Source organism: Salmo salar, chromosome 02 (assembly GCF_965601325.2).
Source record: "Salmo salar chromosome 02, fSalSal1, whole genome shotgun sequence".
Taxonomy (NCBI): domain Eukaryota; kingdom Metazoa; phylum Chordata; class Actinopteri; order Salmoniformes; family Salmonidae; genus Salmo; species Salmo salar.
The window spans coordinates 74,681,098-74,707,376 of NC_138292.1; the positions used below are offsets into that span (position 1 = coordinate 74,681,098).

Genomic DNA, 26,279 nt, shown 5'->3' on the forward strand with positions numbered 1-26,279 from the left:
GTCACACCTGTCACACCTGTTACAACTAGTCACACCTGTTACAACTACTCACACCTGTTACAACTAGTCACACCTGTTACAACTACTCACACCTGTTACAACTAGTCACACCTGTTACAACTACTCACACCTGTTACAACTAGTCACACCTGTTACAACTACTCACACCTGTTACAACTAGTCACACCTGTTACAACTAGTCACACCTGTTACAACTACTCACACCTGTTACAACTAGTCACACCTGTTACAACTACTCACACCTGTTACAACTAGTCACACCTGTTACAACTACTCACACCTGTTACAACTAGTCACACCTGTTACAACTACTCACACCTGTTACAACTACTCACACCTGTTACAACTAGTCACACCTGTTACAACTACTCACACCTGTTACAACTACTCACACCTGTTACAACTAGTCACACCTGGCATTCTCTCTCTCTCTCTCTCTCTCTCTCTTTTTCTGTCTCTTTCTTTCTCTCTCTTGTTTTCACACACATATGTTATGCTCTATCCTCATGGGGACCTGAAATGTATTTCCATTCAAAATCAAATTTTCCCTAACCCAAAACCCTAAACCTAACTCCTAACCCCTAACCCCTTACCCTAATTCTAACCCTAACCCCTAACCCAAAACCCTAAACCCTTATCCTAATCTCCCTAACCCGTAACCCAAAACCTAACCCTACCCCACTAACCCCTTACCCTAATTGTAACCCTAACCCCTAAACTTAAAATAGCCTTTGTCATCATGGGGAAATGGGAAATCTCCCCACAAACCAAGCCGCACGTACGCACACACGCCACACACACACACACACACACACACACACACACACACACACACACACACACACACACACACACACACACACACACACACACACACACACACACACACACACACACACACACACACACACACACACACACACACACTTTCCATAGTTGGAGTGGTGAGGTCAGTGTATCACCTGTTTGTCTGTCATCACCCCTCTCTCTGGTGAATGGGCTTTTCCCATCACACTGATTGGTTGGCTGAGAAGTGAGAACACACATGCTGACAGACTGGCCATTCGATCTCTGACACACACACACTGTCTCCTGATTACCTCATTGTGTGTGCTGGCCCGTCTTTCTTTTCCCGGTGCTAACGGTTCCGGTACATTAACGACCAGGTGTTGTCGGAGCACACGTACAGCTCCTCTCTTACATTACCCTCCATCTCTCCCCCATCCCTCCATCTCTCCCCCATCCATCCACCCTCCTCCTTCATTCTGTTCTCTGATGTGTGGTAGATTAACATGTGTGATAAGCAGGTATATTAAAGGGACTGATACACTGTAGGGAGTTAGTTTGTGCACAGACACAGAACAGGAAGGAGCACACATCAGAATACAACAGCTGGTTTCACATTTTTTGTTTGTTTCATTCATTTCCTTCCCACGTTCTAAAATGTGTAAAGGACTGTCCTCCCTTCCCTCGTCATGCTTGGAGAAGTGAGTATGGAAGTATGTAGTACTGTATGTAGTGTGTAGTATGGATTGTGTAGTGTGTAGTATGTATTGTGTAGTGTGTAGTATGTATGGTGTATTGTGTAGTGTGTATTGTGTAGTGTGTAGTATGTATTGTGTAGTATGTATTTTGTATTGTGTAGTGTGCATTGTGTAGTGTGTATTGTGTAGTGTGTAGTATGTAGTATGTATTGTGTAGTGTGTAGTATGGATTGTGTAGTGTATAGTATGTATTGTGTAGTATGTAGTATATATTGTGTATTGTGTAGTATGTAGTGTCTAGTGTGTAGTATGTATTGTGTAGTATGTATTGTGTATTGTGTAGTGTGTAGTATGGATTGTGTAGTATGTAGTATGTAGTATGTAAAGTGTAGCATGTAGTATTTATTGTGTAGTGTGTAGTATGTATTGTGTAGTGTGTAGTATGGATTGTGTAGTATGTATTGTGTTGTATGTAGTATGTATTGTGTAGTATGTATTGTGTAGTATGTAGTATGTATTGTGTATTGTGTAGTATGTGAGGATGCATCATAGTTTCTAAAGAGAGACCGGTGTGTTTTGTCTTAGCAGAAGGTTGATGTGATTGTCAAAGCAGAAGGTTGATGTGATTGTCTTAGCAGAAGGTTGATGTGATTGTCGAAGCAGAAGGTTGATGTGATTGTCGAAGCAGAAGGTTGATGTGATTGTCGAAGCAGAAGGTTGATGTGATTGTCGAAGCAGAAGGTTGATGTGATTGTCGAAGCAGAAGGTTGATGTGATTGTCAAATCAGAAGGTTGATGTGATTGTCGAAGCAGAAGGTTGATGTGATTGTCAAATCAGAAGGTTGATGTAATTGTCGAAGCAGAAGGTTGATGTGATTGTTGAAGCAGAAGGTTGATGTAATTGTCAAATCAGAAGGTTGATGTGATTAGACCTCTAGATATAGAGCACAAACTAAATGTGCGTGTGTGTGTGTGTGTGTGTGTGTGTGTGTGTGTGTGTGTGTGTGTGTGTGTGTGTGTGTGTGAGTGTGTGTATGTTCCAGAGCAAAGGGGATGCGGGTGAAGTTGAGTCACCTGGCTGACAAACAGGAGTGGACACATCACAAACACAGGTAACCTGTCTGTCTGTCTGTCTGTCTGTCTGTCTGTCTGTCTGTCTGTCTGTCTGTCTGTCTGTCTGTCTGTCTGTCTGTCTGTCTGTCTGTCTGTCTGTCTGTCTGTCTGTCTGTCTGTCTGTCTGTCTGTCTGTCTGTCTGTCTGTCTGTCTGTCTGTCTGTCTGTCTGTCTGTCTGTCTGTCTGTCTGTCTGTCTACCATTCTACACCAGTGAGCTACTGCAGTCTTGAGTCACGTCAGGAACTGTGGGTTGTTTAACTGACAAAAAAAGTGATACTTTTCATCAGAGCTTCTCCCTAATCTCTATCTTTCTCTCCATAACCTCATGCCTCTTCTAAAAGGGTCCATGAGGACAGGACTCTTCAGGATCTGGAGTCTCTACTCAACAGCAAGAGTAAGATCTAGTCCATCTCTTCTCTCTCTCCCTCTTCTTTGTCCCTCTCTCTCTTCTATCACTCTTCTCTTTTCCTTTCTTCTATCTCTCTTCCTTTTCTCTCCCGCTCTCATCTCTTTCTCACTATTTCTTCTCTCTTCTCTCTCCTTCTTTTCACTCCCTCTCTCTCTTCTTCTCTCTCTCTCTCTCCCTCCCTATCACTTTCTCCTTCTTCTCTCTCCCCCCCTCTCTGCCTCTTCTCGCTTTCTCTCCCTCACTCCCCACTCATCTTTCCCTCTTTTTCTTTTCTCTCTCCAGCTCTCCTTCTCTTCTCTATCCTCTCTCTCTCTAATTACACTGATACGTTTCCGTGGCAATGTATAGTTTGACTTGTTGAAATCCCCCCTCCTCCTCCTCCTCCCAGTTGGCCAGAAAGCTTTCCTCTGGTTCCTGCAGTCTGAATTCAGTGAGGAGAACCTGCAGTTCTGGTTGGCCTGTGAGGAGTACAGGGTTACCCCCCCATGGCAGCAGGGGGCCAAGGCCCAGTCTATGTACTGCCAGTACATCAACCCTGGTTCACCACAGGAGGTAGGTGGAGTGTTTTGTAGATGCTGTCTAAATGTATATACATTTTACAGACACTGTATAACTGTTGTGTGTAGGTTGTATAGACATTGCTTGAATGTTGTAGAAGTAAGCCTTGTCTGAGCCAGAACAGTCCAGAGGGGCAAGAGCCCCCCATTTCTCATATTTCTGTAGCTTAAGGAAGCTTGATGTAAAGTACACCCCCTGGACAGGATGCTAGTGAACGTTGTACAGGCGTTGTCTGAACATTGTGTGTGTTGTTGCCAGGTGAACCTGGATGCTGAGACAAGGGAGGCTCTACTGAGAGTGATGGAGGAGCCTGCAGGCGACACATTCCACGAGGCCCAACAACACGTGTACCACCTGATGGCCAAAGACTCTTATCCTCGCTTCCTGCGCTCCCCACACTGCCTGGAGTCCCTTAGGGTTCCTTAGATATTCCACAGCGCCACCTGCTGCCCCGGTGGACCACACAACATAATAACAAGCTGTGTTTTATAACTACATTAGAATTGATATCATTTATATTTATACTCAAGTCTTAGTTGACACTCATATGTGAGTTGTAAGATGTTTGTGTTTATCATAAATATGGTATAACTATGGTATATGTCCATGTAGCTCTTAATCAAGTGTTTTGACAGGAAATGAGATCATGAGTATTCTAGTCAAATCGGTCACATACACATATTTATCAGATGTTATTGGTCCATACACATATTTAGCAGATGTTATTGGTCACATACACATATTTATCAGATGTTATTGGTCCATACACATATTTAGCAGATGTTATTGGTCCATACACATATTTAGCAGATGTTATTGGTCACATATTTAGCAGATGTTATTGGTCCATACACATATTTAGCAGATGTTATTGGTCACATACACATATTTAGCAGATGTTATTGGTCACATATTTAGCAGATGTTATTGGTCCATACACATATTTAGCAGATGTTATTGGTCCATACACATATTTAGCAGATGTTATTGGTCCATACACATGTTTAGCAGATGTTATTGCGGGTGTAGAGAAAGGCTTGTGTTCCTAGCTCCAACAGTGTGGTAGTATCTAACAATTCACTGAGTAACTAGTCTTACTAGATGCTCTTATGTAGAGGGAGTTATAACCGTGTTACTATTAGCAACGTGTATGTGCCCAGGATTACGTGTATGTGCAGAGTTCATTGGATCGCATGCTGAAGTAGGTTAGGGCTGTACATTTCCACTAACTTTCCAGAAATCCTGCTGGGAAGATTCCCTGTCATTTGAATGGAGCTCCTCCGATCTTTCCTGTCTTCTCTCTACTGTTCTCCATCTGTCCAATAAAACCAGCAAAAACACAGCTGAAAAAGCAAGGCGTTACCTGAGCAGCATGTGCCTGACTGAGGTAAATACACACCTGGTGGAATTTCACACTGAGCGCAAAGCATCATGGGAGTGTAGACATAGTGTGGGAGGAGAAAGAGAGACCTGCACTAAACAGCAGCTCTGAGGTAAAGAGGAAAGTGTATGCACACAAAACACCTGACGCAGCCATACACAGGTCTGGATAGGCCTACACACACCCATACAAGACAAAAGAACTCTGTTAGTTACATAACGTCCACAGCTTTTTATTCACGCCCTTTGCATTGGAATACAGTATATGGGAGAAACGTGTGTCTCAGTTCTGAAGACAGTGCAACACATGACAAGAATCACACCAAAAAAAATACTCGATGGCCCCTTCAACATACATGACAGAGATCACAAATGTAGACCGTTGACTACCTAGGGTGCATCTCAATATTCTTCTGTGGCATCCTCACGTCCCTCGTCTCCTTTCCTTGAACCCTCGAGGCGATAGCAAGCAGCCAAGTCTACCAGTAAACTCACCAAAACGGACTACTATAGCGCCATCTATTGGAGGCTTGGATATTACACTCCTCAGCCGTCAATAGAGGTATATGACTTCATGTCAGTCCATTCAGCCTAGCAGCAGTGCCAAACACATTGTATGCGTTCCAAATGCCGCCCTACTCACTATACAGTGCACTACTTTAGACAGAGCCCTATGGGCCCCTGTTCAAAAAGTATAACACTATATAGGGAATAGGGCGCCATTTGGGAGACATAATGATCTTCTATCTAGCACAGCGAAACCAGTCAGAGCAGACAGAATAACAGAGTGTTTATTTGGAGGTGCTGGGTGCAGGGTGGTTGGGATGGTTGTTTCCTTTAGAAGGGGTTGGTTTCACCTCCGCTCCCTTCACAACACTCAGCCTCTTGTGGAGTTTAGTACTGGCTCGGTGAGTCACCTCTTCCTCTATCTTGTTCCTGATCGCCACCTCCAGGCCCTGGGGGGGAACAGCAGGGGACATGGGATTAGGGTACGGCCACACAGATACATTCATATATGACGTACATCATTGCCTAAAGAAAAGCATTCCTCACCTCGGGACATTTCAACGGGGGACTATCCAGGAAAATAAAGAAAAATAAGCACGCCACGTCTAAATAAATACATCTGCATTGATCTCCATTTTTGTCCGTCAAAGTACAACTCACATCTACTTTCTCGGATGAGTTGCACGCGCAATAAGATGGACAATTTCTGGGTTCTGTCAGGGTCCAGGTTCTCTGAGAGGATTCCCTCTGCAGACAGTGCTGACTGTAGTGCGTGTTGCCTCAGATGGTATGTCCCACAGAGACAGACAGACCGTAGTGGATTCTCCTCAGATGGTATGTCCCACAGAGACAGACAGACCGTAGTGGATTCTCCTCAGATGGTATGTCCCACAGAGACAGACAGACCGTAGTGGATTCTCCTCAGATGGTATGTCCCACAGAGACAGACAGACCGTAGTGGATTCTCCTCAGATGGTATGTCCCACAGAGACAGACAGACTGTAGTGGATTCTCCTCAGATGGTATGTCCCACAGTCAGACAGACCGGAGTGGATTCTCTAACCTTCCCCAAAGTGTTCCCATCATGGAGTTGACTTTAAAAGCATAGAGTTGGTGTAGGCAGTGGTTGGAGGGCGTTTCCACCGTCCCCCCCGAGGAGAGACGGGTGCAGATTCAGGATGTAGCCAGCTGGAACTAGTAGAAGTGCTCCTAAACCCAGGAGAGGGCTGAGACGAGAACACCATGGGAAACGGTGACCACCTCCATTTCACCCGTTTACCTTTTATGAGCTTTACACGCCAAACACACAAAAACCATATGGAAAATCTTCATTATCAAAAGGCATCTTAAATGACTGTTTTACGTGTGAATTTGATTTTATAATCTTGAAGTCCATTCACAACCAGTATGCGAGTGGATCTTGGAAGTAAGGTGAAATGAGCGGTCACTTCCCCATCGTATACAAGTGGTAGCCCCCAGCCTGAACAGATTTTAAACCCTCTCATTATTCTGTAACGGACAGTATGGGCTGTCCGATAGCTGCTGTCTTACCTTCTTCAACTGCTGTTGCTGTACCACTTTAACCTTCTTTGGTGCAATCGTCCTCCCTGTGAAACAAGTGAGGGTGAGATTTGGAGCCAACAATAAAACTTCGGTGTAGATATTTATTAACCCCTTTACAAAAACACACTGTGGTTAAAGGGGCCAGCAATAACAAAGCCAACACCCTGCCTCTGTTTTGGTAAATGGTTGAGGGATGGTTCTGATGGGTTGAACAATGCTCATCATGAGGCATTTATAAAAGTTATATTCTTCAAGAATCGATGGCTATAACCTTACTTTAAAAGTCAAACAATGTACGTAGCTATTGCAGATTGTACCCTTCAGCCAAACGGATTCGTAACAAGTACTGTAGAAGTTTTAAGCAAAGTTTCCATTGGGAACAGCCCATAAGGGAAGCAAGGAGGTTAACTAGCTGGCAAGGGAATAGAAGGCCAGGCACTGTGTAATCTTTGTGTGACTGATAATGCTATTACAAATCTCCCTATAAATAGCTATAAGCTGCCCTACAGCTCTCCTTCACAAGTTGGCAGCAGGGCAAGTAAGTAGGCCTAAACATTGACAATTTTCGAATGTGTCTTGTTATGCACATGCAACGGTATGCGATGCAATTCAAATGATTGTGCTATGATGAGTTGCATTTGAGGGGGCGCCCGCACCCTTGATAGTCTAGTTCCCACGCTGTTTTTCAATAGAAACTGTCTCCTCACTGAACCGTGTTTGAGCCAGCATGTCCGCTGCCACACGTCGCAAATACTTTTTGAGTATATATACGAAGTCCAGGCGAAATCGCTAGAATACAAGACATCAACCATATCACACTGTACGTACCTCCTTTTCTGGGCCCTTTCTTTTTTTGAGGTTTCTTGGCTCCACCGGGCTGCGCTTTGAACTTCTGTTTACCTTGCGCCATCTTGCCTCGAAGCCGTTTTCACCGTATTGTTCCAGACCGGATGCAAATGGACGTTACAACATGGCATTCTGGGATACTGGAGGACTGAGGTGCGGAAAATACGAAAATAAAGTCTCTGGAAGATATTTTGAACTGAATCAATAAAATGTTTGAATTGTGACACTTTAGATAAATGACTTATTTAACATGTACCTTGATATGAAATGAATGTATACATTAGATAGGCTATCATTGTATGTACTAAGAAAAGTCCCACGACCTAAAATATACAACACAGACAGCTGTAATGTTTTTGTTCACTCTTTATTGTACTGTCGTGAAAGAGAAATCTCTTCTTAATTCAGGTATGCAGTTTACAGCATTATATTCATATACATATAAAAAAACATCAATTTTTGAACTATTTCCACATGATACAAAACTAAACCCCAGTTATGAATATAAACAATAACATAACTACACGTAGAAAGAGGCCTTCTAATCGACTACACCCCCACCCACACTAATATCACCAGCCATGCTTCCTATTGGCTTATTCACAAACACCCTGTCATCAGGACATTCTCCCATTGGTTGAAATCTCAGAGGGAGGAGAAGGGACGATAGCATTGCATTTGGCACTTAATTTGGCATCTTCCTCTCCCAAGACAAGACTCATTAGGCCATGTCCCGAAGTATCTACCCTTGCATACTACTTAGTATGAAGCAATTCTGCCCGTGCATACTAGTTAGTATGCTAGTGTGGTTATTGGGGACAGAGAATAAGAGGGAGGACAGATGGTTTCCTACAAGTACACTGGAGATTTACTGCATCTTAAGATACTGAGGGTAAAGAGAGTAGGAGATATTTTACACTATTCAATATGGTGCCCCCCTTCTAGATCTAGTATGTGTTCAAATGTAACCTTATTCCCTATATAGTGCACTACTTCTGACCAGAACCCTATAGGGCCCAGGTTAAAAGTAGTGCACTACAAAGGAAATAGGGTGCCATTTGGGACGCATCCCTGAGCCCGCTAAATAAACAGATAACCTTTGGGTGACTAACTGGCAGCTAATTCCAATTAAACATAGTCTATCCTGACATTTTATCAGTGTGTGTGTGTGTGTGTGGATAGAGGCCTCCTCGACCACGCGCACTCAGTGTAGTCTAATTAACAACAGTTTTATCACTAAGAATCACGATAATAACAAAACAACTGATCACAGCCAAGAGTAGCCTGGGTACCAGTCTGTCCGTGCCATCATTCCACTCTTTGTTATGCCAAACAATGCCCCGGAGTACAAGGGGTGAAATGTTAACACAGAACAGCATCTGGTTTCCAGTCAACAACAAAAAATGTCTTCATGATGAGACAAACGGATTCTCGTACCCTTTTAAAAAACGTTTTCAACGTAACAATCTACGGATGGCGACAAAGTTGCTACATTGTTCTCGACCGTTTAAAACTCTCCCCTCTGATTTCTTCCAGTTCAGTTTCTCAAAATAAAAGACAAAGGAAGGAACCCAAAAACACAACAGTGGTGTTTGATCCTAGACCCTTGTGTGATTTGACAGCCAACAGCATCGTTGTGAGAGGAAGGGAGAGAGAGGGGTCAGTTTGACAGGGAGAGGTTGGGGATGGAGGGGTCTCTGTTCTACTGCGATTCTAGAATGTGGAACAGTTATGACGCCACAGATTCTAGAATTCAAAATAATGTATTCTTTTTTGACAGGAAAGTTCTAGATAAGAATGCCTGGTATGGACCAGAAACGGTCCAAGGGACGAGGAGGAGGTGTGTTTAGAGATCAGAGGTTTCTGAATGAGGGATGATGGACTAGTATAGTGGATGTGGGGGTGTGCTTCACCTTTGACCTTTCAGACTTGCCTGACAACTCAAACTACTGTACATTTTCCCCTGCTCTATGTTGGCTACATACTTCAGTCAGACTGCCATCGTTGAAGTCGTTTGGATCATCTCTAACCAATCAGAGTATCAAAGCCAATGATGAATTTTCAAAATGTCGCTTTTCTCGCTCAGGCCCAACCAATCGGTTTGTGGGACCAATCAGAATGGTTAGAATGTGTTTGCATTCTAGAAATCGTCCGGGGGGGGGTACTCAGATCCAGTCTCATTGCGGAGAAGAAACTAATGTCTGTGGGCGTGGCCTAGCGTTTCATTAGAGTAAGGAGTTTGGGTAGCCAGGCAACTTTCAGACCTCCTCTTGCATTGTTTTTTGGGGGGGGGGGGGGGGGGGGTTGAAGGGCTACGTTCCTCCCTGTTAGCCTGCTGTCCTGGGACCTGTCTCAAATAACAACCTATTATTCCCTCTATTGTGCACTACTTACGACCAAAGCTCTGGTCAAAAGCAGTGCTCCATATAGGTAATAGGATGCTATTCGGGATGCACGCCTGTCCTGTCCCATCGTGTGTGTGTGTGTGTGTGAGCGGTGGTGCTGGTGGTGTAAGGCATTGAGCAGTGCAGGCCCCTGTGACATTCAGTACATCATAGAAATACAATCTTTAGAACAAACATCACCATTCCACATTCCGTTCAATTGTTGAGGGAGATGAGGGGAAAAGGTTTTATTTTGCTTTGTTGTCCAGGCCTAATCACATGGAGATTGGTGTTGAGTCTATATATAGTGTTTCTGTGTATTCCGTGTAGTTTGATATGGTACACAGTAGGACGGTGGTTTTTAAACCTCTCCTCAGGGACCCAGGCCCACAGCTAGCTCACCTGATTCACCTTGTCAACTAATTATCAAGCCCTCCACCAGGTGAATCAGGCGACCCAGAATTGTGAAAGGTCTGAGGAGAGGTTTGCTAACCCTGGGAGTAGGGGACGATACGGTCCAGATTGGAACAGCGAGGAACAGACATTATGTGAGGTATAGGGAGGTAGCCACAAGTTATACGCATAGGCTGGCTAAAGAGGTTTCTATTGATAATGTAATATCAATTTGATTTGATTGTTTTGGTTTGAATAGTTCTAATTTCAGTTGCTTTGGTAATGGCTGTGTCTCAAATGATCCCCTATTCCCTATATAGTGTACTACTTTTGGCACAGAGCCCCCTATTCCTTATGTAGTGCTCTACTTTTGGCTAGAGCCGATGGGCTGTAGTCAAATAGGGTACTATATAGGGAATAAGGTGCTATTTGAGACTCACCCAATGTATTTTCAGCAATCAAGTGTCATCGTGGGCTATCAATTTTCTTAAACTCACATTTGTATAAAAAAACTTTTCCAGAGAAAACTACATGTTAATATATCATATTTTGACTGGGTATAACTGTTCCATTTTTCCTTCCAAACGTTGTTTGGAGAACTCTGAATTTGATTAGGGTGTAATTCAGTTCTTCTGAAGGAGAGTGGGTAGTTCTGCAGGTGTGTTCCCTACTTGTATGGTCCTACTTATTGACAAGTCACGCAGCAGCACTGACATCTCACCTTCAGCACCACAAAGTGCTCAAACAACTTCGAATAGACAAATGTGTTCACTAGTAAGAACCCTGGGAGGGAAAACACACAGGCCAATGTTCTCTTCCTGGTTGAACAGGTTTTGTTTTTCAAACAGAGGTCAGAATTTTTGTCACGCTACTCATTAACCAATCATTGTTACTGGTCTGATTTAAGGGCGGAGTCAAGCTGAGCGTTGATTGTCACTGCAGAAGCGAATTTTGTAGGGGGGAGAGAGAGAAGGAGCACAAGAGCTTCACACAGCGACAGGGATGTAGATCACTGGACAAGAGATGAACACAGGAGAGACCAGAGAGAGAGGAGAGACCAGAGAGAGGGAGGGACAGGAGATGAACACAGGAGAGACCAGAGAGAGGGAGGGACAGGAGATGAACACAGGAGAGACCAGAGAGAGAGGAGAGACCAGAGAGAGGGAGGGACAGGAGATGAACACAGGAGAGACCAGAGAGAGGGAGGGACAGGAGATGAACACAGGAGAGACCAGAGAGAGGAGGAGAGACCAGAGAGAGGAGGAGAGACCAGAGAGAGGAGGAGAGACCAGAGAGAGGAGGAGAGACCAGAGAGAAGAGGAGAGACCAGAGAGAGGAGAGAGACCAGAGAGAGGAGGAGAGACCAGAGAGAGGAGGAGAGACCAGAGAGAGGAGGAGAGACCAGAGAGAGGAGGAGAGACCAGAGAGAGGAGGAGAGACCAGAGAGAAGAGGAGAGACCAGAGAGAGGAGAGACCAGAGAGAGGAGAGACCAGAGAGAGGAGGAGAGACCAGAGAGAGGAGGAGAGACCAGAGAGAGGAGGAGAGACCAGAGAGAGGAGGAGAGACCAGAGAGAGGAGGAGAGACCAGAGAGAGGAGGAGAGACCAGAGAGAGGAGGAGAGACCAGAGAGAGGAGGAGAGACCAGAGAGAGGAGAGACCAGAGAGAGGAGAGACCAGAGAGAGGAGAGACCAGAGAGAGGAGAGACCAGAGAGAAGAGGAGAGACCAGAGAGAAGAGGAGAGACCAGAGAGAGGAGGAGAGACCAGAGAGAAGAGGAGAGACCAGAGAGAGGAGGAGAGACCAGAGAGGAGGAGAGACCAGAGAGGAGGAGAGACCAGAGAGAGGAGGAGAGACCAGAGAGAGGAGGAGAGACCAGAGAGAGGAGGAGAGACCAGAGAGAGGAGGAGAGACCAGAGAGAGGAGGAGAGACCAGAGAGAGGAGGAGAGACCAGAGAGAGGAGGAGAGACCAGAGAGAGGAGGAGAGACCAGAGAGAGGAGAGACCAGAGAGAGGAGAGACCAGAGAGAGGAGAGACCAGAGAGAGGAGAGACCAGAGAGAGGAGGAGAGACCAGAGAGAGGAGGAGAGACCAGAGAGAGGAGGAGAGACCAGAGAGAGGAGGAGAGACCAGAGAGAGGAGGAGAGACCAGAGAGAGGAGGAGAGACCAGAGAGAGGAGGAGAGACCAGAGAGAGGAGAGACCAGAGAGAGGGAGGGACGGGAGTGGGAGGGGGTTGGATGTGTGTGTCTGAGTTCCTGCATAATGTGTGTGTGAGACTGTAAAACATGTGAGTTTGTATAACACTGACTCTGTGTATGTGAATGTAACAAAACTGGACTTCCACCTGATCTGTGTGTGTGAGGACGTATAAGTCATATGAGAGAGTGAGAGCAGGAGTATTAAGGTGCAGTAGCGCACGGCGGCCAGCGGGTGGTGATAGTGCCGTCTACAGGGCAGTGAGACGGCCGGTGAGTGCTGCCTGCAGCTCCGAGGGCAGAAACACCCCCAGCTCTGTGATGATGCCCCCAGTTATCAGCTGGTGGGGGGTCACGTCAAACGCCGGGTTCCACACATCAATACCTGGAGAGGGAGAGAGGGGGGGGAGGAGGGTAGACAACGGAGGGAGAGAGGGGGGAGGAGGGTAGACAACAGAGGGAGAGAGGGGGGGAGGAGGGTAGACAACAGAGGGAGAGAGGGGGGGGAGGAGGGTAGACAACAGAGGGAGAGAGGGGGGAGGAGGGTAGACAACAGAGGGAGAGAGGGGGGAGGAGGGTAGACAAGAGGGAGAGAGAGGGGGGAGGAGGGTAGACAACAGAGGGAGAGAGGGGGGAGGAGGGTAGACAACAGAGGGAGAGAGGGGGGAGGAGGGTAGACAACAGAGGGAGAGAGGGGGGGGGAGGAGGGTAGACAACAGAGGGAGAGAGGGGGGGGAGGAGGGTAGACAACAGAGGGAGAGAGGGGGGGGAGGAGGGTAGACAACAGAGGGAGAGAGGGGGGGGAGGAGGGTAGACAACAGAGGGAGAGAGGGGGGAGGAGGGTAGACAACAGAGGGAGAGAGGGGGGAGGAGGGTAGACAAGAGGGAGAGAGAGGGGGGAGGAGGGTAGACAACAGAGGGAGAGAGGGGGGAGGAGGGTAGACAACAGAGGGAGAGAGGGGGGTATAGAGAGGTAGAGAGACGGGGGGAAGGGACAGAGAGAAAGATAAATTAGGGGGTGGGGGGTTAGGGGGCGAGAGATTTGAGAGAGTGAGACGGTAGAGAGCGACGGAGGAAGAGGGGGAGAAAGAAGGGAAGGTGAATAAGGGAGGGAAGAGGAGGAGAGGGAAGAGGAGGAGAGAGAGGGAAGAGGAGGGGAGGGAGGAGGAGGAGAGAGAGAGCAGGAAATCCCCAGGGAACAGCGTCTCAATTACAGGAGTTGATAATATAATTACTGTGATGTCACAGAGCCCCTCTTCTAGTTCTTTAATTAGAGACACGTGTCACAAGTCAATCAGCTCCGGAACATTCTCCAGAGAATACACTGTACTGTACTGTCTGTCTGTCTGTCTGTCTGTCTGTCTACCAGGGACTATACTGTTATACTGCTCTCCCCAGCTCTATCACTCTCTTTCTCCCACTCTCTGTCCATCACCACCTAGCTTCTCCACACCTCATTAACTCACGGTCTGTCGTCTGTCATCAAATACACACCCACCCAACTCCACCCCTACACACACCCAACTCCACCCCTACACACACCCCCACCCACCCACCCACCCACCCAACTCCACCCCTACACACACCCCCACCCACCCAACTCCACCCCTACACACACACACCCAACTCCACCCCTACACACACACACCCAACTCCACCCCTACACACACACACCCAACTCCACCCCTACACACACACACCCAACTCCACCCCTACACACACACACCCAACTCCACCCCTACACACACACACACCCAACTCCACCCCTACACACACACACCCAACTCCACCCCTACACACACACACACCCAACTCCACCCCTACACACACAGACCCATCTCCACCCCTACACACACACACCCAACTCCACCCCTACACACACACACACACACACACACACACACACACACCCCCCCCCCCCCCACTCGTACCCGGGGCAGCTATGGGAACTCCGTTGATGCTGGTGAGTTCCTCGGCGGGGCGCTCCTCGATGACAATGTGCCGGCCGCTCTCCAGACTCAGGTCACATGACGTGCTGGGCGCCGCCACGTAGAATGGGATCCCATGGTGCTTTGCGGCGATGGCCAGCTGGTATGTGCCGATTTTGTTGGCCGTGTCGCCGTTAGCAACCACCCTGTCCGCCCCTACGACAACAGCTGAGACAGGGAGAGAGAGATAAATAACAGTATAGTGATAAGAGATGGATAGAACGTCAAACCAGACCAGTTATTGGAGGAGGAAGAAGAGAGGAAGAAGAGAGAGGAAAGACAGGAAGAGAAGGAAACAAAAGTCAGACAGGCAGTGAGACTGGGTATACCTGTGATGCTCTTCTCTCTCATGGTGAGTGCAGCCATGCTGTCGGTGATGAGAGTAGCAGGGAACCCTTCAGCCACGGCCTCATAGGCTGTCAGTCTGGCCCCTTGGTTATAGGGTCTGGTCTCTGTACAATACATCCGCTTCAGTCTGCCTAGAGCATGGAGGGAACGCACCACACCTGGAGATACACACACACACTGGTTATAGACTAGTACTAGAGCACAGAGACACACTGGTTATAGACTAGTACTAGAGCACAGAGACACACTGGTTATAGACTAGTACTAGAGCACAGAGACACACTGGTTATAGACTAGTACTAGAGCACAGAGACACACTGGTTATAGACTAGTACTAGAGCACAGAGACACACTGGTTATAGACTAGTACTAGAGCACAGAGACACACTGGTTATAGACTAGTACTAGAGCACAGAGACACACTGGTTATAGACTAGTACTAGAGCACGGGAGACACACTGGTTATAGACTAGTACTAGAGCACAGAGACACACTGGTTATAGACTAGTACTAGAGCACAGAGACACATTGGTTATAGACTAGTACTAGAGCACAGAGACACACTGGTTATAGACTAGTACTAGAGCACAGAGACACTGGTTATAGACTAGTACTAGAGCACAGAGACACACTGGTTATAGACTAGTACTAGAGCACAGAGACACTGGTTATAGACTAGTACTAGAGCACAGAGACACAGTGGTTATAGACTAGTACTAGAGCACAGAGACACACTGGTTATAGACTAGTACTAGAGCACAGAGACACACTGGTTATAGACTAGTACTAGAGCACAGAGACACACTGGTTATAGACTAGTACTAGAGCACAGAGACACACTGGTTATAGACTAGTACTAGAGCACGGAGACACACTGGTTATAGACTAGTACTAGAGCACGGAGACACACTGGTTATAGACTAGTACTAGAGCACGGAGACACACTGGTTATAGACTAGTACTAGAGCACAGAGACACACTGGTTATAGACTAGTACTAGAGCACAGAGACACACTGGTTATAGACTAGTACTAGAGCACAGAGACACACTGGTTATAGACTAGTACTAGAGCACAGAGACACACTGGTTATAGACTAGTACTAGAGCACAGAGACACTGGTTATAGACTAGTACTAGAGCACAGAGACACAGTGGTTATAGACTAGTACTAGAGCACAGAGACACAGTGGTTATAGACTAGTACTAGAGCACAGAGACACACTGGTTATAGTCTAGTACTAGAGCACAGAGACACACTGGTTATAGACTAGTACTAGAGCACAGAGACACACTGGTTATAGACTAGTACTAGAGCACAGAGACACACTGGTTATAGACTAGTACTAGAGCACGGAGACACACTGGTTATAGACTAGTACTAGAGCACAGAGACACACTGGTTATAGACTAGTACTAGAGCACGGAGACACACTGGTTATAGACTAGTACTAGAGCACAGAGACACAGTGGTTATAGACTAGTACTAGAGCACAGAGACACAGTGGTTATAGACTAGTACTAGAGCACAGAGACACACTGGTTATAGACTAGTACTAGAGCACAGAGACACAGTGGTTATAGACTAGTACTAGAGCACAGAGACACACTGGTTATAGACTAGTACTAGAGCACAGAGACACTGGTTATAGTCTAGTACTAGAGCACAGAGACACACTGGTTATAGACTAGTACTAGAGCACAGAGACACACTGGTTATAGACTAGTACTAGAGCACAGAGACACACTGGTTATAGACTAGTACTAGAGCACAGAGACACATTGGTTATAGACTAGTACTAGAGCACAGAGACACACTGGTTATAGACTAGTACTAGAGCACAGAGACACTGGTTATAGACTAGTACTAGAGCACAGAGACACACTGGTTATAGACTAGTACTAGAGCACAGAGACACAGGTTATAGACTAGTACTAGAGCACAGAGACACAGTGGTTATAGACTAGTACTAGAGCACAGAGACACACTGGTTATAGACTAGTACTAGAGCACAGAGACACACTGGTTATAGACTAGTACTAGAGCACAGAGACACACTGGTTATAGACTAGTACTAGAGCACAGAGACACACTGGTTATAGACTAGTACTAGAGCACGGAGACACACTGGTTATAGACTAGTACTAGAGCACGGAGACACACTGGTTATAGACTAGTACTAGAGCACGGAGACACACTGGTTATAGACTAGTACTAGAGCACAGAGACACACTGGTTATAGACTAGTACTAGAGCACAGAGACACACTGGTTATAGACTAGTACTAGAGCACAGAGACACACTGGTTATAGACTAGTACTAGAGCACAGAGACACACTGGTTATAGACTAGTACTAGAGCACAGAGACACACTGGTTATAGACTAGTACTAGAGCACAGAGACACACTGGTTATAGACTAGTACTAGAGCACAGAGACACACTGGTTATAGACTAGTACTAGAGCACAGAGACACACTGGTTATAGACTAGTACTAGAGCACAGAGACACACTGGTTATAGACTAGTACTAGAGCACGGAGACACACTGGTTATAGACTAGTACTAGAGCACGGAGACACACTGGTTATAGACTAGTACTAGAGCACAGAGACACACTGGTTATAGACTAGTACTAGAGCACAGAGACACACTGGTTATAGACTAGTACTAGAGCACAGAGACACACTGGTTATAGACTAGTACTAGAGCACAGAGACACACTGGTTATAGACTAGTACTAGAGCACAGAGACACAGTGGTTATAGACTAGTACTAGAGCACAGAGACACACTGGTTATAGACTAGTACTAGAGCACAGAGACACACTGGTTATAGACTAGTACTAGAGCACAGAGACACACTGGTTATAGACTAGTACTAGAGCACAGAGACACACTGGTTATAGACTAGTACTAGAGCACAGAGACACTGGTTATAGACTAGTACTAGAGCACAGAGACACAGTGGTTATAGACTAGTACTAGAGCACAGAGACACAGTGGTTATAGACTAGTACTAGAGCACAGAGACACACTGGTTATAGACTAGTACTAGAGCACAGAGACACACTGGTTATAGTCTAGTACTAGAGCACAGAGACACACTGGTTATAGACTAGTACTAGAGCACAGAGACACACTGGTTATAGACTAGTACTAGAGCATGGAGACACACTGGTTATAGACTAGTACTAGAGCACAGAGACACACTGGTTATAGACTAGTACTAGAGCACAGAGACACTGGTTATAGACTAGTACTAGAGCACAGAGACACACTGGTTATAGACTAGTACTAGAGCACAGAGACACAGTGGTTATAGACTAGTACTAGAGCACAGAGACACTGGTTATAGACTAGTACTAGAGCACAGAGACACACTGGTTATAGACTAGTACTAGAGCACAGAGACACACTGGTTATAGACTAGTACTAGAGCACAGAGACACACTGGTTATAGACTAGTACTAGAGCACAGAGACACACTGGTTATAGACTAGTACTAGAGCACAGAGACACTGGTTATAGACTAGTACTAGAGCACAGAGACACACTGGTTATAGACTAGTACTAGAGCACAGAGACACACTGGTTATAGACTAGTACTAGAGCACAGAGACACACTGGTTATAGTCTAGTACTAGAGCACAGAGACACACTGGTTATAGACTAGTACTAGAGCACAGAGACACACTGGTTATAGACTAGTACTAGAGCACAGAGACACACTGGTTATAGACTAGTACTAGAGCACGGAGACACACTGGTTATAGACTAGTACTAGAGCACAGAGACACACTGGTTATAGACTAGTACTAGAGCACGGAGACACACTGGTTATAGACTAGTACTAGAGCACAGAGACACAGTGGTTATAGACTAGTACTAGAGCACAGAGACACAGTGGTTATAGACTAGTACTAGAGCACAGAGACACACTGGTTATAGACTAGTACTAGAGCACAGAGACACAGTGGTTATAGACTAGTACTAGAGCACAGAGACACACTGGTTATAGACTAGTACTAGAGCACAGAGACACTGGTTATAGTCTAGTACTAGAGCACAGAGACACACTGGTTATAGACTAGTACTAGAGCACAGAGACACACTGGTTATAGACTAGTACTAGAGCACAGAGACACACTGGTTATAGACTAGTACTAGAGCACAGAGACACACTGGTTATAGACTAGTACTAGAGCACAGAGACACACTGGTTATAGACTAGTACTAGAGCACAGAGACACTGGTTATAGACTAGTACTAGAGCACGGAGACACACTGGTTATAGACTAGTACTAGAGCACAGAGACACTGGTTATAGACTAGTACTAGAGCACAGAGACACTGGTTATAGACTAGTACTAGAGCACAGAGACACACTGGTTATAGACTAGTACTAGAGCACGGAGACACACTGGTTATAGACTAGTACTAGAGCACAGAGACACACTGGTTATAGACTAGTACTAGAGCACAGAGACACACTGGTTATAGACTAGTACTAGAGCACGGAGACACACTGTTATAGACTAGTACTAGAGCACAGAGACACAGTGGTAGACACACTGGTTATAGACTAGTACTAGAGCACAGAGACACACTGGTTATAGACTAGTACTAGAGCACAGAGACACACTGGTTATAGACTAGTACTAGAGCACAGAGACACACTGGTTATAGACTAGTACTAGAGCACAGAGACACAGTGGTAGACACACTGGTTATAGACTAGTACTAGAGCACAGAGACACACTGGTTATAGACTAGTACTAGAGCACGGAGACACACTGGTTATAGACTAGTACTAGAGCACAGAGACACACTGGTTATAGACTAGTACTAGAGCACGGAGACACACTGGTTATAGACTAGTACTAGAGCACAGAGACACAGTGGTTATAGACTAGTACTAGAGCACAGAGACACAGTGGTTATAGACTAGTACTAGAGCACAGAGACACACTGGTTATAGACTAGTACTAGAGCACAGAGACACAGTGGTTATAGACTAGTACTAGAGCACAGAGACACACTGGTTATAGACTAGTACTAGAGCACAGAGACACTGGTTATAGTCTAGTACTAGAGCACAGAGACACACTGGTTATAGACTAGTACTAGAGCACAGAGACACACTGGTTATAGACTAGTACTAGAGCACAGAGACACACTGGTTATAGACTAGTACTAGAGCACAGAGACACACTGGTTATAGACTAGTACTAGAGCACAGAGACACACTGGTTATAGACTAGTACTAGAGCACAGAGACACTGGTTATAGACTAGTACTAGAGCACGGAGACACACTGGTTATAGACTAGTACTAGAGCACAGAGACACTGGTTATAGACTAGTACTAGAGCACAGAGACACTGGTTATAGACTAGTACTAGAGCACAGAGACACACTGGTTATAGACTAGTACTAGAGCACGGAGACACACTGGTTATAGACTAGTACTAGAGCACAGAGACACACTGGTTATAGACTAGTACTAGAGCACAGAGACACACTGGTTATAGACTAGTACTAGAGCACGGAGACACACTGGTTATAGACTAGTACTAGAGCACAGAGACACAGTGGTAGACACACTGGTTATAGACTAGTACTAGAGCACAGAGACACACTGGTTATAGACTAGTACTAGAGCACAGAGACACACTGGTTATAGACTAGTACTAGAGCACGGAGACACACTGGTTATAGACTAGTACTAGAGCACAGAGACACAGTGGTAGACACACTGGTTATAGACTAGTACTAGAGCACGGAGACACACTGGTTATAGACTAGTACTAGAGCACAGAGACACAGTGGTAGACACACTGGTTATAGACTAGTACTAGAGCATGGAGACACACTGGTTATAGACTAGTACTAGAGCACAGAGACACACTGGTTATAGACTAGTACTAGAGCACGGAGACACACTGGTTATAGACTAGTACTAGAGCACAGAGACACAGTGGTTATAGACTAGTACTAGAGCACAGAGACACACTGGTTATAGACTAGTACTAGAGCATGGAGACTCTCTGTCTGTCTTACCCAGTGCAGTGCCGTATCCTGCCGTGGCCAGTGACCCTGTGTTGCAGTGAGTTAAGATAGTGACAGAGTCTCGGGGAACACCAGACAGGATGTGTTGAGCTCCGTAGTTACCGATCTTCTTGTTGTCATTGACATCACGCTCCAGCATCTCCTCGATCCAGCCAATCACACTGCAGGATGGGCGGGGATTAGAAGAGAGGGAGTGTGTCTGTCAAAGCAGTTTTCACTATCATCTTCCCTTTAACTTCTGATCTACTCTTTAGTTTAGTCCACTTTCATGTTCTCTCACTGTCTCTGGTCTCCCTCTCTCTCTCTCCCACTCTCTGGTCTCCTTCCCTCTCTCTCCCTCTCTGGTCTCCCTCTCTCTCTCTCTCCCTCCCGTCTCCCTTCCTCCCTCTGGTCTCCCTCCCTCCCTCTCTCTCTCTCTACACCCATCTCTCTCTCTCTCTCTCTCTCCCTACACCCATCTCTCTCTCTCTCTCTCTCCCTACACCCATCTCTCTCTCTCTCTCTCCCTACACCCATCTCTCTCTCTCCTCTCCCTACACCCATCTCTCTCTCTCTCTCCCTACACCCATCTCTCTCTCTCTCTCCCTACACCCATCTCTCTCTCTCTCTCTCTCTCCCTACACCCATCTCTCTCTCTCTCTCCCTACACCCATCTCTCTCTCTCTCTCCCTACACCCATCTCTCTCTCTCTCACCCTACACCCATCTCTCCCTCTCTCTCTCTCTCTCCCTACACCCATCTCTCTCTCTCTCTCTCCCTACACCCATCTCTCCCTCTCTCTCTCTCTCTCCCTACACCCATCTCTCTCTCTCTCCCTACATCTCTCTCTCTCTCTCTCTCCTCTCTACCCATCTCTCTCTCTCTCTCTCCCTACACCCATCTCTCTCTCCCACCCTACACCCATCTCTCTCTCTCTCTCCCTACACCCATCTCTCTCTCTCTCTCTCCCTACACCCATCTCTCTCTCTCTCTCGCTCTCCATACACCCATCCCTCCCTCTCTCTCTCTCTACACCCATCCCTCCCTCTCTCTCCCCCTACACCCATCTCTCTCTCTCTCCCTACACCCATCCCTCTCTCCCTCCCTCTCTCTCCCGACATCCATCCCTCCCTCCCTCCATCCCTCTCTCTCTCTCTCTCCCTACATCCATCCCTCCCTCTCTCTCTCTCTCTCTCTCTCTCTCCCTACATCCATCCCTCCGTCCCTCTCTCTCCCTACATCCATCCCTCCGTCCCTCTCTCTCCCTACATCCATCCCTCCTTCCCTCCCTCTCTGTCTACATCCATCCCTCCTTCCCTCCCTCTCTGTCTACATCCATCCCTCCTTCCCTCCCTCTCTGTCTACATCCATCCCTCCCTCCATCCCTCCCTCTCTGTCTACATCCATCCCTCCCTCCCTCTCTGTCTACATCCATCCCTCCCTCCATCCCTCCCTCTCTGTCTACATCCATCCCTCCCTCCCTCTCTGTCTACATCCATCCCTCCCTCCATCCCTCCCTCTCTGTCTACATCCATCCCTCCCTCCATCCCTCTCTCTCTCCATACCTCTCTGTGAGTTGTTCTGGGTTTTTCTCCATGCTCTCGTTCTCGGCAAACTCCATCAGTTCCCGGGCGGCCCGGCCCATATTGACGGCCGTGGGTCTTGCCGAAGTCAGGTGACACAGAGACTCCCGGATGAAGGTCACGGGGTCGTTGCCCCCGGCACCTGCGCGCAGCTCCACTGCCAGGCTCAGACAGCCTACGATGGCGATGGCAGGAGCCCCCCGCACCTGGAGGGATGGAGAAGGAATGGAGGGATGGAGAAGGAATGGAGGGATGGAGAAGGAATGGAGGGATGGAGAAGGAATAGAGGGGGGAAAGGAATAGAGGGGGGAAAGGAATGGAGAGGGAGAAGGAATGGAGGGGGAGAAGGAATGGAAGGATGGAGAAGGAATGGAGGGGGGAAAGGAATGGAAGGATGGAGAAGGAATGGAGAGGGAGAAGGAATGGAGGGAGAGAAGGCATGGAGGGAGAGAAGGCATGGAGGGAGAGAAGGAATGGAGGGGGAGAAGGAATGGAGGGGGAGAAGGAATGGAGGGGGAGAAGGAATGGAGGGGGAGAAGGAATGGAGGGGGAGAAGGCATGGAGGGAGAGAAGGCATGGAGGGAGAGAAGGCATGGAGGGAGAGAAGGAATGGAGGGGGAGAAGGAATGGAGGGGGAGAAGGAATGGAGGGGGAGAAGGAATGGAGGGGGAGAAGGAATGGAGGGGGAGAAGGAATGGAGGGGGAGAAGGAATGGAGGGATGGAGAAGGAATGGAGGGATGGAGAAGGAATGGAGGGATGGAGAAGGAATGGAGGGATGGAGAAGGAATGGCGGGATGGAGAAGGAATGGAGGGATGGAGAAGGAATAGAGGGGGGGAAGGAATGGAGGGGGAGAAGGAATGGAGGGGGAGAAGGAATGGAGGGGGAGAAGGAATGGAAGGATGGAGAAGGAATGGAGGGGGGAAAGGAATGGAAGGATGGAGAAGGAATGGAGAGGGAGAAGGAATGGAGGGAGAGAAGGCATGGAGGGAGAGAAGGAATGGAGGGGGAGAAGGAATGGAGGGGGAGAAGGAATGGAGGGGGAGAAGGAATGGAGGGGGAGAAGGAATGGAGGGATGGAGAAGGAATGGAGGGATGGAGAAGGAATGGAGGGATGGAGAAGGAATGGAGGGATGGAGAAGGAATGGAGGGATGGAGAAGGAATGGCGGGATGGAGAAGGAATGGAGGGATGGAGAAGGAATGGAGGGATGGAGAAGGAATGGAGGGATGGAGAAGGAATGGAGGGATGGAGAAGGAATGGAGGGATGGAGAAGGAATGGTGGGATGGAGAAGGAATGGAGGGGGGAAAGGAATAGAGGGGGGAAAGGAATGGAGAGGGAGAAGGAATGGAGGGGGAGAAGGAATGGAAGGATGGAGAAGGAATGGAGGGGGAGAAGGAATGGAGGGGGAGAAGGAATGGAGGGGGAACCAGACATCATGTTGGAATTGAGCCTTTGAACATTTCTTGTAATCCTCCAGGTAAACCAGAGGGGGAGGACCTGTGTGTCTATCAAACTCTCTCATTGGTCTTTATCATACACCTGTCTCCTCCCATCTCTCCTGGCCTGCTGGAACCCCCACACTCCTCTAGAACTCTCCTGTCCAGAAGACCTTGTCTTGCAGTTAGCTGGATGACTGAAACTATGCAGTATGCAGGCAATACCAGACAGGACCGTATGCAAGCAATACCAGACAGGACCGTATGCAGGCAATACCAGACAGGACCGTATGCAGGCAATACCAGACAGGACCGTATGCAGGCAATACCAGACAGGACCGTATGCAGGCAATACCAGACAGGACCGTACGCAGGCAATACCAGACAGGACCGTACGCAGGCAATACCAGACAGGACCGTACGCAGGCAATACCAGACAGGACCGTACGCAGGCAATACCAGACAGGACCGTACGCAGGCAATACCAGACAGGACCGTACACACACACCAACCCTCTAACGACCTGCCAACACAAAGCAGGGGATAGTCAGGACACACAGACAGCAGGACAGTGAGTGGTGGTGTATGACGTCACCAGTGTGTGAGATCAGCGGCAGCTCGGTATCATCCATCCCCAGGGACACTACTATTACTATCACCATGACGACATCATACTGTTTAAGAGGCATTCCATCACAGGTCTGAAGCTCAGATGTATTGTATCTCAGTGTGTGTGTGTGTGTGTGTGTGTGTGTGTGTGTGTGTGTGTGTGTGTGTGTGTGTGTGAGAGAGAGAGAGAGACAAAGAGGGAGATGAAGAGAGTGTCTGTATCAATGGAAGGAGGTTTATTATGAAGAATAAAAAGTAAAGAGAAGCAGTCTGTTTGACGATCAACAAAACACCTCTCCCCATCAGAACCGCTCTGATAAAAGCCGTCGCCAAACACTAATAAAGAGTCAACAAGCCGCAGAACACCGACTGCAGGCGCGAACAAAACCCCGGGAATCGGTCATTAATAATGCATAGACAATCTTTACCGTGAGAGCAAGAGAAAGGGAGCGAGGGGGGGTGGGCGTTTTCATGGTTGGGTGCGGATACCTGGCACCGTGGTTTTGTCGGTGGCACGGGTTAACGTTAAACGGTATATAAATAATTGGGACCATTGTCGCTTAGGATCACGTTAAATTGACAAACCGGGCCGGTGGCTGGTAAAAACGAACGAGTGACACACTGTGTGTGTGATCCAACCCCGACCGTCCACACCGGGGCCGCTATTCCATGCAATACGGCGCTGCGGACGGTAGTAATCGGTGGAAATAGCAGGGACCGTCAAAACACACAGGCCCTGGACATCAACAAAGAGCCTATCACAGGCCACAAGCCCTTCGCCCCATGCACAACACCGTCCAGATATGCGCTGTGACAGAACCGAGAGCAGGGTGCCCAGATCACACTAAATATACACCCTGTTTGACACAAAGACACCCGCAGCCAGCATAGCTACACACTGTGGTGGAAACACTGCTAGTTAGAAACCCACACCCACACACACACACACGGGGAGGTGACACGTAGTAAGGGTGGAATAAGGGTAAGGGTGGAAACGAAAGAGGGAGAAGACAGAGTGAGTGATATTTCTTGCCTTCATGGACTTGATCGCTTCATAGCCGTCCTGCACTGTGCGGACCTCGTCGAACACAGTCTCCTGCGGTAGGAGCAGCTGGTTAAGAATCTGCAGAGACCCGGCCCGGTAACGGATCGCCTCGAGCGTCATGACCCGCGAACGAGATGGATCGGATGGCACAACACACACACACACTCCTCCCGGTTGCCGTTTCGAATCGTCGTGGGTTGGTAGAGGATAAAAGTGCTGGAAAATGAATATTAACTGTCTGGGGAAAAAGAGAGGGGGAGCTCAGAAAACCTCTGTCTGACACACATACGGAACCACGTGCTTTCCCCGGCAGGAAACCGACCCTGCCTTTCCCAGCTCTGTCCACGCCCACCTCTCGCGCTCTTT

General features: G+C 47.4%; 3 protein-coding genes across 3 annotated transcripts; 1 reads left to right on the plus strand and 2 right to left on the minus strand.

Annotated features, from left to right (window-relative positions):
* The first annotated feature begins 1,345 nt into the window (after window positions 1–1,345).
* On the plus strand, window positions 1,346–4,942 carry LOC106592003 (regulator of G-protein signaling 4). Its single transcript, XM_014183302.3, has 5 exons — window positions 1,346–1,508; window positions 2,549–2,617; window positions 2,962–3,014; window positions 3,418–3,581; window positions 3,846–4,942. Exons 1-5 carry the CDS (start codon window positions 1,465–1,467, stop codon window positions 4,011–4,013), a joined length of 498 nt encoding a protein of 165 aa, XP_014038777.1. The 5' UTR covers window positions 1,346–1,464; the 3' UTR covers window positions 4,014–4,942.
* A 237-nt stretch (window positions 4,943–5,179) lies between these two features.
* c02h19orf53 (chromosome 02 C19orf53 homolog) lies at window positions 5,180–7,996 on the minus strand. Its single transcript, XM_014183303.3, has 3 exons — window positions 7,866–7,996; window positions 7,026–7,081; window positions 5,180–5,923 (listed from the first exon to the last, which is right to left on the minus strand). The coding sequence occupies exons 1-3, from the start codon at window positions 7,945–7,947 to the stop codon at window positions 5,759–5,761; spliced, it is 303 nt and encodes a 100-aa protein (XP_014038778.1). The 5' UTR covers window positions 7,948–7,996; the 3' UTR covers window positions 5,180–5,758.
* A 235-nt stretch (window positions 7,997–8,231) lies between these two features.
* mri1 (methylthioribose-1-phosphate isomerase 1) lies at window positions 8,232–26,225 on the minus strand. The gene is made up of 6 exons (XM_045709585.2): window positions 25,902–26,225; window positions 22,804–23,027; window positions 21,251–21,420; window positions 15,173–15,349; window positions 14,787–15,011; window positions 8,232–13,240 (listed from the first exon to the last, which is right to left on the minus strand). Exons 1-6 carry the CDS (start codon window positions 26,031–26,033, stop codon window positions 13,107–13,109), a joined length of 1,062 nt encoding a protein of 353 aa, XP_045565541.1. The 5' UTR covers window positions 26,034–26,225; the 3' UTR covers window positions 8,232–13,106.
* Between the last annotated feature and the right edge of the window lie 54 nt (window positions 26,226–26,279).

Bases quoted from the DNA above. Each gene is read 5' to 3' on its own strand.
- LOC106592003 (XM_014183302.3), top strand. From the start codon at position 1,465: ATGTGTAAAGGACTGTCCTCCCTTCCCTCGTCATGCTTGGAGAA. The intron at 1,509-2,548 runs GTGAGTATGGAA...TGTATGTTCCAG, and splicing joins CCCTCGTCATGCTTGGAGAA to AGCAAAGGGGATGCGGGTGA. The intron at 3,015-3,417 runs GTAAGATCTAGT...TCCTCCTCCCAG, and splicing joins GTCTCTACTCAACAGCAAGA to TTGGCCAGAAAGCTTTCCTC.
- c02h19orf53 (XM_014183303.3), bottom strand. From the start codon at position 7,947: ATGGCGCAAGGTAAACAGAAGTTCAAAGCGCAGCCCGGTGGAGCCAAG. The intron at 7,082-7,865 runs GTACGTACAGTG...CTTGTTTCACAG, and splicing joins GAAAGGGCCCAGAAAAGGAG to GGAGGACGATTGCACCAAAG. The intron at 5,924-7,025 runs GTAAGACAGCAG...GTTCCCCCCCAG, and splicing joins AGCAACAGCAGTTGAAGAAG to GGCCTGGAGGTGGCGATCAG.
- mri1 (XM_045709585.2), bottom strand. From the start codon at position 26,033: ATGACGCTCGAGGCGATCCGTTACCGGGCCGGGTCTCTGCAGATTCTT. The intron at 23,028-25,901 runs GCAAGAAATATC...CCATCCCTCCAG, and splicing joins AAGCGATCAAGTCCATGAAG to GTGCGGGGGGCTCCTGCCAT. The intron at 15,012-15,172 runs GTATACCCAGTC...TCCCTGTCTCAG, and splicing joins GAGAGAGAAGAGCATCACAG to CTGTTGTCGTAGGGGCGGAC.